Source organism: Halyomorpha halys, unplaced genomic scaffold, assembly GCF_000696795.3.
Source record: "Halyomorpha halys isolate HHAL.00 unplaced genomic scaffold, Hhal_1.1 Scaffold1383.1, whole genome shotgun sequence".
In the NCBI taxonomy this organism is placed as follows: Eukaryota; Metazoa; Arthropoda; class Insecta; order Hemiptera; family Pentatomidae; genus Halyomorpha; species Halyomorpha halys.
In genome coordinates, this window is record NW_027105767.1 from 128,060 (window position 1) to 138,152 (window position 10,093).

A 10,093-nucleotide genomic window follows, 5' to 3' on the forward strand; every position below is an offset into this window, starting at 1 on the left:
AATATTGAAAATTCTGGTTTTGGGGACAGGAACCAAATCTATAGTTTCCTTAAACTTTATTGTGGATCACAAATATCTAACAAAATAAATTATGCTTTATTTTCTTATCATTTATTCGATATTTGGTAAAGTTTGGGGTTAGTTATGCGTAACATTGAAGAATTAAGGAGAAGTATCATAGTTTTTATGACGATGAAGTTTAAAAAAAAAAAATTAATTACTCATAAAACAAAACTGAAGTCAGAAACAACTAACCTTGAGAAATGCCCAGAATCTTCCTTCACTATTACTATAGGATTTGAAAAATTTCTAAATAAACAATATTCGCAATTATAAATTTTAACAAGCCTACAAATATTAAAATATTTCTTTGACGTCATTGACAACAAAGTGATTCAGCAGCGAGCAAATTGGTTTTGATTATACAATTATTAAGCTAAGATTTAATATAGAAAAATAGGTTTATGAGGAGTTAGGTGGGGGGGGGGGACAACAGATAATAAGTTGGAAGTTGAGTGAAAGTGGGGGAGTGCAAAGGCAGCAGTTGTCCAGATGGAGCCAAGAAGCCTGGCCACGTTGAGGCAATATGTCACCGCAGCCTCAGGTATTTCATCTCTCTCACTTTGACCTCATATCAATTCATTAGTTTTATAAACATCATATTAGAAACTACTATTAAGATTATCTACTTACTTCATTTAAAAAATAAAAAAAACTTTTAAAATGAATACTCAATTGGAAAGGCCGCAAAGTTCAAGAGATTTCGGTAATGGGACCAAATTTATTCTCATTTTCTCAAACATCGTTAGACCACACAGTTAAGATATTCCATTTCAATTGAATTCTCTCCATATTTATTGTAAAATTTCAACTATTAAATATGCAACCACAAATATATAGTTGAAGCATATAGGATACTCAACGTTTTTTATTTCTTATTACAGTTTTTATTTGTAATTTCTTTTTCTGTTTTATCAAAACTTATATTCAATTAGTTTGATAAACACATTGGAAAATATCCTCTACGTAACAGGATTATTATAAAAAAAAAAAAAAAATAAATAAGGTACATCTGTGTATATATACATACAAAATTCGATATTTATTTGGAATATTTAATTGGGTAGTTGAGATCCTTTTTATAAATATTAAACATTTGAATTTTAAATTGTTATCCGGGTCATGTACGTGCTTCATCAACTACTTAACGATTATGAACTAGATAATATTAATATGTTTTAGTTTTGTGCTTTTTTTAAATCTACTTCTTATTTTAACAATTTTCACGAAATACAAATAAATTCTGATAAAAAAGAAATTATTTTTTTTAATTTTATATAATTTTGGTATTCTTTTTTATAAAATAAAAAAAAAGGACTATATACCATATTCCGGTTACAAAGTAACAAAAAAATGCAATTTGACCAAAGTTAAAAACAAGGATAACCCTAAGACTTTAACAAGTGAATTTATCAAGTTTTTTATTTAATTAGAATAAATTTTAATTAGGCTGAGGCAAAAGTAAGTGAAAAAGTATAGATTTTCATTAATATATCGCCAAAGAAGAAAACTGCATTTCTTAAAAAAAATAAAAAAATAAATACCTAACCGAAAAAACTAAACTGTATTACTATTACAGATAACTATTATAATATAATAAAATATAATTAGCTATAACACATGATACCAAAATAGATAAAAATTCTCTGAGAACAAATATGCTACAAAACTGTATATACAAAACTTTTTTTTTAATTAAAAAATTTAAATATGTGCATCTATTTCTCAATACAGCAATTAGATGTGAGTTTTAGTATTAACGCTATGACGATACGATTTGACTAAATGTTAGGCCAACTCCTTGTTAGTGTACAAGGCAACACTGTGTTGTCTCATAAGTCAGGTTACTTTTTGTTAACATCACATGTTGGTCCATGTGAGTTCGGTTGTTACTCTCTCAAATCATTTTTCTTTGTGCTAGTTATACTTTATAACTATTAATATTTCGACCACAGCTTATTTATTGGATCCTAATTCAGTAGGTTATGGGCCCGGAAAGTGAAGTATTTATTGTTTGTTGGTGAAATTTTCGGTCGGTTGATTAATTATGACTTCTACAAGTTCCAATGTTTTACCATTCTGTATGATTGGTGTTAAACCGTTTGATGGACAAAATTTCGCGAATTGGTTCCTCAGAGTAAAATTAATCTTAGAAGAGAATGAAGTCTTGCACGTGCTGACTGAGGATCCTCCAGTAGATGACACTGGGCTGAAAGCTTTCAAAACCGCTAGTGTTATGGCTAGATCCATTTTGATTGGTTGCATGTGCGATAATATAGTAATTTTAATAAAAGATAAAACATCAGCCTAAGACATTGTGGACACTCTTTCAAAAACCCATGAGAAAAATCAGTATGAAAAGCATTGTGATAGCTCAGAAAGCATGGAGGAAAATGGAGTATAAGCTTGAAAAACCTCTTCAGGAATTCCTTTGAGAATTTGAGTCGATGGCAACTGAATTGAGGATGGCTAGTGGTAAGCTAGAAAATGAAGATGTTATACATCAGTTACTTGGTGCCATGCCACCCGTATTTGATTCAGTCGTTTCCGTGCTTGATATTTTATGTGGCAGCAAGCAGACTGAGATAACTTTGGATTACGTAAGACATACTTTTTTGGATGAAGAGGAGAGAATATTAATAAACGAGAGGTCTCAACCTCATAGTGAATTTTTTCCAATATAAACCAAAGTAATCCATCCTAAAATTCAAAAAACGTTTTTATATGTTATTATTGCAAGGCTCAGGGTCACATGAAAAAATATTGTGGTAAATTAATGAATAGAAGCAAAGAGAGAACAGCTGACGTAGAAGAGGATTTTTCATTTTTTACTTCAGCAGATTGCAACAAAGAAATGCCGCTGTTTTGTGAAAAATTGACGGATATTGTTTTTGTTATTGAGAGTGAGGCTCGATGTCATCTTATGACAGGATCTAAATTATCTCAGGATTGTTTTAGAAAATTTATCACTAATTTAATTGATTGGAAGTTAGTGTAGCCAAGGCAGGCGAAATTATTAAAGCAGTAAAGAAAGGTAATGTTTTGTGCTTGTCCGACTTTGGTAACACCATACGGATTAGCAATGTCTTTGTATGTAATAATCTTTCATTTAATTTATTATCAGTTCGGAAATTGGAAGAAAAAGGTTAAGATCATTTTCGAAGACTCTAATGTAAAAATTATTTTCAGAAACAAAATTTTGACAGGCCAAGTATTAGAACGTTTATACATTATTAAGCTCAAATTATTACTGGAAAATACCAATGTTTCAACATTGAATAATGAATTGATGCACTGGGGAATGGGACATTCTTCCAAGTATACAGTTACTATGCATTTAAGAGAAACAGACCAAGCTCCCTTATTATTATATACCAGAAGAAAGAAAGCCTTATAGACCTCTCCAAGTTATTTCATCGGATGTATGTGGATAAATATCACCGCAAACGTATAATGGCTATAATTACTTTGTCACTTTTATTGATCATTATAGCAATTTTTGTTGTACATATTTGTTAAGGAATAAGTCCTTCAGTTTTTCAGAAATTTAAATTATTCAAAGCTATAGTGGAAGTTAAATTAGGATCATCAGTTGAAAACTTACGTTGTGACAGAGGTGGTGAATATGTGTCTAATGAGTTTGTACGTTTATGAGATTCAGTTGGTACTAGAATAAGGTACACCATGCCCAGGAATCCTTCACGAAATGGTAAAGCAGAACGAATGAATAGATCCTTATTGGAAAAAGCGAGATGTCTTTTATTTGACGGTAGTTTTAGTATGGAAATGTTGGGTGAGTCAATTATGACAGCTACTTACTTAATCAACAGATTGCCTACTTCTACTCTTCCAGGTGATGTAAAGCCTGCAGAAAGATGGTATGGTTTTAAACCTGATTTAGGTAAAATTAAAGTATTTGGTTGTCCTGTTTATTCTTTGATTCATGAAGAGGATAGGAATGGAAAACTGTGTGAGCGTTCTAAAATACTATTTATGGAAAATACTAATCCAAACAAGAGTAAAATTGAATTTGCTAGGAATTTCATATTTGATGAATGTAGGACAACTGGCTTAGCAAATGAAGATCAATTTATTAAACCTAGTATTGTTAAAATTCCTTTGATGGACCATGAAACCAAATCCCAGGTCTCTCAGTCTCCAAATGTTGAGCAAATTGAACAACCTATTTTGGAGGATGAAGACTTGGCATTGCCCAGAAGACCTCAAGAGTTAAAAAGCCTCCAAAATATTTGGAAGATTTTGTGACTAATTTTGCCCTTGACGCATTAGACCTATATGTGGTTAGTTGGAAAAAAGCAATTAATGAAGAATTAAAGTTGTTAGAAGATAAGGGTACTTGGGAGGTGATAGATTGCCCTACAAATGGCACAGTAACCGACAGTCGGAAGGTTTTCACCACAAAGATGGTGGATGGAGAAAATAAAAAAAAGGCTCGGCTTGTTGCAAGGGGCTTCACTTGAGGATGAGAACATCTTTGCACATGTTCCACGCTCAGAGTTCTGCTAGCTATTGCTGTTCAACTTGTGCTTAGTCAAGTGCTATTTATTCAGAAAATTATTTATAGATTTAATATGCCCGATTGTAAGCCTAGTAAGATACCAATTCAACCTAAACTGAATTTAACTAAAAGTAATAACATTCATTTAAATTGTTAAGTCCCTTATAAATAATTAGTTGGAAGTTTAATGTATCTTATGTTGTGCACTCGTCCTGACCTATCTTTTTGTTTCTTATTTTGGATGATTCCAGAACTGTTATTATGTAAGCCATTGGAAACATTTGAAGCATATAATTAGATACTAGAAGCATACTTTATGTATGGGTTTAAATTTTTAAAAATCTGAGAGTATATTTATGTTTTTGTAAATACTGATTATGCATTTGATGTTAATGATAGGAAAAGCACTTCAGATTATGTAATTACAATTAATGATAATGTAATTTGTTGGTATTTTAAGAAGCAATCCTTGGTTGCTCTTAGTTCTTGTGAAGCAGAATATTACTCACTTGCTTTTAGTTTATTAGAATCAATTTTTCCGGAAGAGTTGCTATTTGAATTGTTTTATATTAGAAATTCTATTACAGTTTTTGAAGACAACCAAGGAACTATTAAGATTACCGAGACTATGGAGACAAAAAAGATCTAAACATTTTGAAGTTAGATTCCATTTTGTTAAAGTCTTAATTACTAAGGGTGGAATAAAATTAATCTATATAGAGTCAGTTAGGAGATTTAATGACTAAGGCTTTGCCATTAAATAAGATTATTTTTGTGATAAATTGAACCTAATAAGTGATTAAATTTTTTTTTAAGGATTGCAGAATTGGGAGAGGGTGTTAGTGTCCAATTCTGCAAAGTGATAAAGGCAACACTGTCTTGCCCGATAAGTGAGGTTAAATGTTGGTTCATGTGTGTTCGGTTGTTACGCTCTCAGATCATTTTTCTTTGTACTAATTATGCTTTATCAATAAACTATTAATATTTCGACGACTGCTTATTTATTGGACCCTAATTGAATACTCCTTACGTATTGGATAAATGACTCACCAAGGAATAGCATTAACAGATCCATAGGACAAAAAAATAAAAAAATAAAAAAGCGATGCAAGAATTTTTCTTGTACTTGGAACAAAATTTATTATTTTTCTAATTAATAGTGAATTTTCATTTAAAAAAAAATTAAATTCCATGATTCACAAAGATATTTTCAACTTCAAACATCCTTCAATTTGATTCCTGGCAGAAGTAATTCAATTAATTAAAATACCATATTTACATCTGAGGAAGAAATAGCATTCGATAACTCAATCAATTGAAAAAAAAAATACTCACTGGTCTGAGTAATTATGATATAAAAGAATGCAAATAAGAAAGAGAAACTAATTAGCCACCAGAGTAAAATAGGAGAACTACAAAGGAAAAAATATGAAAATTACTCCTAACAAGGTTTTTGTATTATGACATGATCAATAAAAAAAGACATGTCCTTTTTAATTTTATAAGTATTATTAATAAAAACAGTTTGTGAATGATAAATGTTTTAGAAATATGTATAAAATAAAAAGAAACAAAAGTAGCAGGAAAGTTTTTACTCAAAAGATAAAAAGAATATGGCCAAGAATGGATGAATCACTGAAAGACCTCAAGGTGATTATAGCTACCCTCACCATGCATACTGTAACACAGTCATGTTGTATAGCCTCTAAAAATCTGGTTCTTCAAGTCCAATTAAGAGAAACCTGTCAAGCTGGATATGTGAGGTACAGAAAAATAAATTGATTTCCAATATCTTCATCACAATATCACAATACTTCAATAGTTTGAGATGTAAACTTTATGATCGATACAATGGGATTTTTTTATTAGAGTTATTTAGATCAGGTTGAATACCAGATACTCTATTGTATTCAGAATTTCAAATATAATAGCTGATTTTTAACTTAAAGTAAATAAAGGCATAACAAATTTAGCTAATCCTAAAAAATTGTCAACAAGCAATAAAATGATCTTGTTAATAGCAGGAAAATTAATAATAACCATTAGAATGTATCACTTGTTTTATTACAATACTTACACTAACTGGATTAGGGAGGTTATCAGGTACTCAGGGTTGCCACAGTTTCTCCCCCACTTATTTTAAGACTACATGAATTTTTGGACACCTTAACACAAGACACTTGACCCAATCACTGACTCCTGCCCCTTATCCTTGTAGCGAGTAGGTGGCCGACGTACTCGTTGAGGCTGTTGTTCTGGTTCAGCTAAATCACTAGCATCCATGTCTGGATCAGGTTTTGACGGAATTAGCGCATTTAGACTCTCGAGCTGAACTTTTTGGAATATTCTTGAACCATGGAGTTCCTTGGAATGTCAATTGACTGGCATGGACCAAATTTTGGTTTTGCTTTTTAGGTTTCCTGAATCCAGCAAAACGTAATGACGAATGCCCAATTTTCTTTGTATTTCTCCAAATTGCCAAATTGTATTTAAACAATAGAAAAGTATCTATTGTTTAAATACAATCGAACTTGGGTTCTCTCTCTTTCAAAGACCTGCTGGAATTTGAAGAGATCTTTGAAGCATGTGGCATGTACGGGAAAATTGCGTCTAAACGGATTCTCATCTGGTGATGAAGATATATTTTGACTGAAGATTTTCCGCAAGCAAGAGGTGTTGCTTTATCGAAAAATAATTTTCTATATCTTTTCTTCAATGGGGCAAGACTCATTTGCAGCCGACTTTAGTCTGTTTATAAAAGTTTGAACGTTACGTTCAGCTAGACCATTTGTAGCAGGATGTCCCGGTGCAATGAACTTTTGGAAGATTCCATTCTCTGTGCAGTAAGTGCGGAATTCCTCACTCTGAAAAATGGAGGCGTTATTAGGGACAATTACTTGCGAATATCCATGTGAGGCGAAGATGATTTCCAATAAATAGATAGTTGAACAACTGCTAGGCGTATCCTTACTGATTTTTATTTCGGCCCACTTAGACTTAGCATCCACAACAACAAGATAGGAGCAGTTTTCGTATTGCCCGGCAAAGTCCAAGTGAATCCTTTCCCAATTCTCCTGTGGAGGATCCCAAGAATGGACCAGAACTTCCGGAAGATGTGCGCGAGTCCGAGCACAACCTTTGACCAAACCCTCGATATCTTTGAAATATGGAACAGTGTGTCTGCACATATTTGGTTAACTTCATGATCAATGAGCGCGTCTGATGATGGTCTGGATTATATTATTGAAGCCCGAGAAAGGCAATCAACGTTTTCATTATCTTTCCCTTTCTTACATTTAACAATATAATCAAACCCTGAATGGAATGATGTATATCGTAGTTAGCGTGCAGATATCATTTGTGGGAGGGGTTTTCGGTGGTGGAAGATCCTGGGCAATGGCTCGTTATGCATGAAAAGTTCAAAATGTTTTCCATATAGATAATAATAGAAATACTACACCGAAATTTAGCAAGCGCTTCTCGATCAAGCTGGCTATAGTTGGTCTGAGAAACTGTAAGTGACCTTGATATCTATCGGCCTTCCCGTACCTTCTATTGTGTGGCTAAGGACAGCGGATATCCCTGTTTGGCTGGAATCTGTCGTCAAAACCAGTGGCAATGCTGGGGCAAATGGAATAACAACACGATCCCCATCAAAATTGTATCCTTGTATAGCCTCAACATTTTTTATTCCATCAACAGTCCAACGTTTTGGCCATTTCGGCCACCCACAAGGACAATCTAAATATTTAACAGCTTATATTATATATTCATTTGTAACATTTATAATAACAACATTATCACTAATAATATAACATACCTTCAATATAAATTCTCATCTCACATCAAGTTTTAAAAATTGTTTTGCAGGCTATTCTACCCAGGTCATTAATTATAAGTCAAACACAGCCTATAAATAGTCAATTATTAGAGAGTCATATTTATTATTAATAAACTTACCTAAGCTTATGTTTAGTTACCTATTTTCTAAAATTCATAAATATTTGAAACTTTTAATTTTCAAACTATCCATACTATCACTACCATATAAACAAACTATTTATAACCTTCCACTCACTCAGGTCAGCCTTATTTTTATTCAATTTGTATTTATTCCAATTACCAAAATTCATATTAAAATTAATTGTAAATAGTAACAAAATTTCTTCAATTATTTTTCATAAATTTATTTTGCTTAAAATCTCTGCATAATGTTGGTTTAAATTCCTAGTATCTGTTTTTAAATTAACTGTGTAATTGATGTTATCTGATATATAAATTGACTCAAGTATTTTTCTTTTGAACATATTGTTTTCTTTATGTAAAATTATGGTGATATCAAAATCAAAATTATGTTGTTTTATTGGAATCCTTGTCTTTATATATTGTATCATTTCTGTGTTGATATATTCTATCCCCCAACATTTGCTTAGTTTCACCTATATAGACAGCTGGACAATTTAAACATTGAATTTTATATATCAATCCCGATTGACTTTTTATTTCAATTTTATCCTTTAAATTACTATAATAATTTTTAATTTTATTGTTAGGTCTATAACATAATAAGTATTCTTCAACATCATAATCTATAAATGACCTCTGGATATCTTCTGATAAACTTTTATATACTTTAATCCATAATATTTCTTAATAATTGCTTTACTATTTTATTTTTATTTTCCATCATATCAAAAGAAAAATACTTGAGTCAATTTATATATCAGAGAACATCAATTACACAGTTAATTTTAAAACAGATACTAGGAATTTCATGCATTATGCAGAGATTTTAAGCAAAATAAATTTATGAAAAATAATTGGAGAAATTTCGTTACTATTTACAATTAAGTTTAATATGAATTTTGGTAATTGGAATAAATACAAATTGAGACCAAAATGCAATTTAAATTAAATTAAAAACAAGGCTGACCTGAGTGAGTGGAAGGTTATAGATGTTTATATGGTAGTGATAGTATGGATAAATTGAAAATTAAAAGTTTCAAAAAGGCGAACTCTTCAGAAACGTGTTCGTAATGTTGCACCCGGTTCTGCTGGGAACTCACCAAACAAAAAAAAAAATAAAAAAGGTAAACAAAAAAAATCTACACCTGAAATCCGCAGTACACCTACAGCCAAAATTGAAAATTCCAATACTTCAGCACCAACCACATCTAACGATAACTTACCTAACGTAACACCTCCCATTAATGCCACTCCTGAATCTTCAGCCAACCGTCCATTTACCGAGCCTGTTGCACCTCCAATTTTAATCAACAATATCTATGACTTCTTGGAGTTTGGTAAAGAAATATCAGAAGTCATTGGACAACCGAATTTTAAGTGCTATACCAATAGAAAAGATACCAAGATTACCAAAACAAATAAAGACCACTACAAAAGCCTAATTAGACATCTATCGGAGAAGAATTACGACTTCCACTGTTACCAATTAAAAGAAGACAAGCCGTATCGAGTCGTATTGCGGGGACTCCATTCCACTACTCCATCTAC

General features: G+C 31.6%; 1 protein-coding gene across 1 annotated transcript in view; it reads left to right on the forward strand.

Annotated features, from left to right (window-relative positions):
• Positions 1-532: 532 nt before the first annotated feature.
• LOC106689504 (facilitated trehalose transporter Tret1) overlaps positions 533-10,093 on the forward strand; it is a 30,966-nt gene continuing 21,405 nt past the window's right edge. Inside the window, exon 1 of the mRNA XM_067053499.1 lies at positions 533-604. Within this exon, the coding sequence (XP_066909600.1) occupies positions 553-604 (52 nt within the window). The 5' untranslated portion in view covers positions 533-552. The remainder of the gene's footprint in view (positions 605-10,093) is intronic.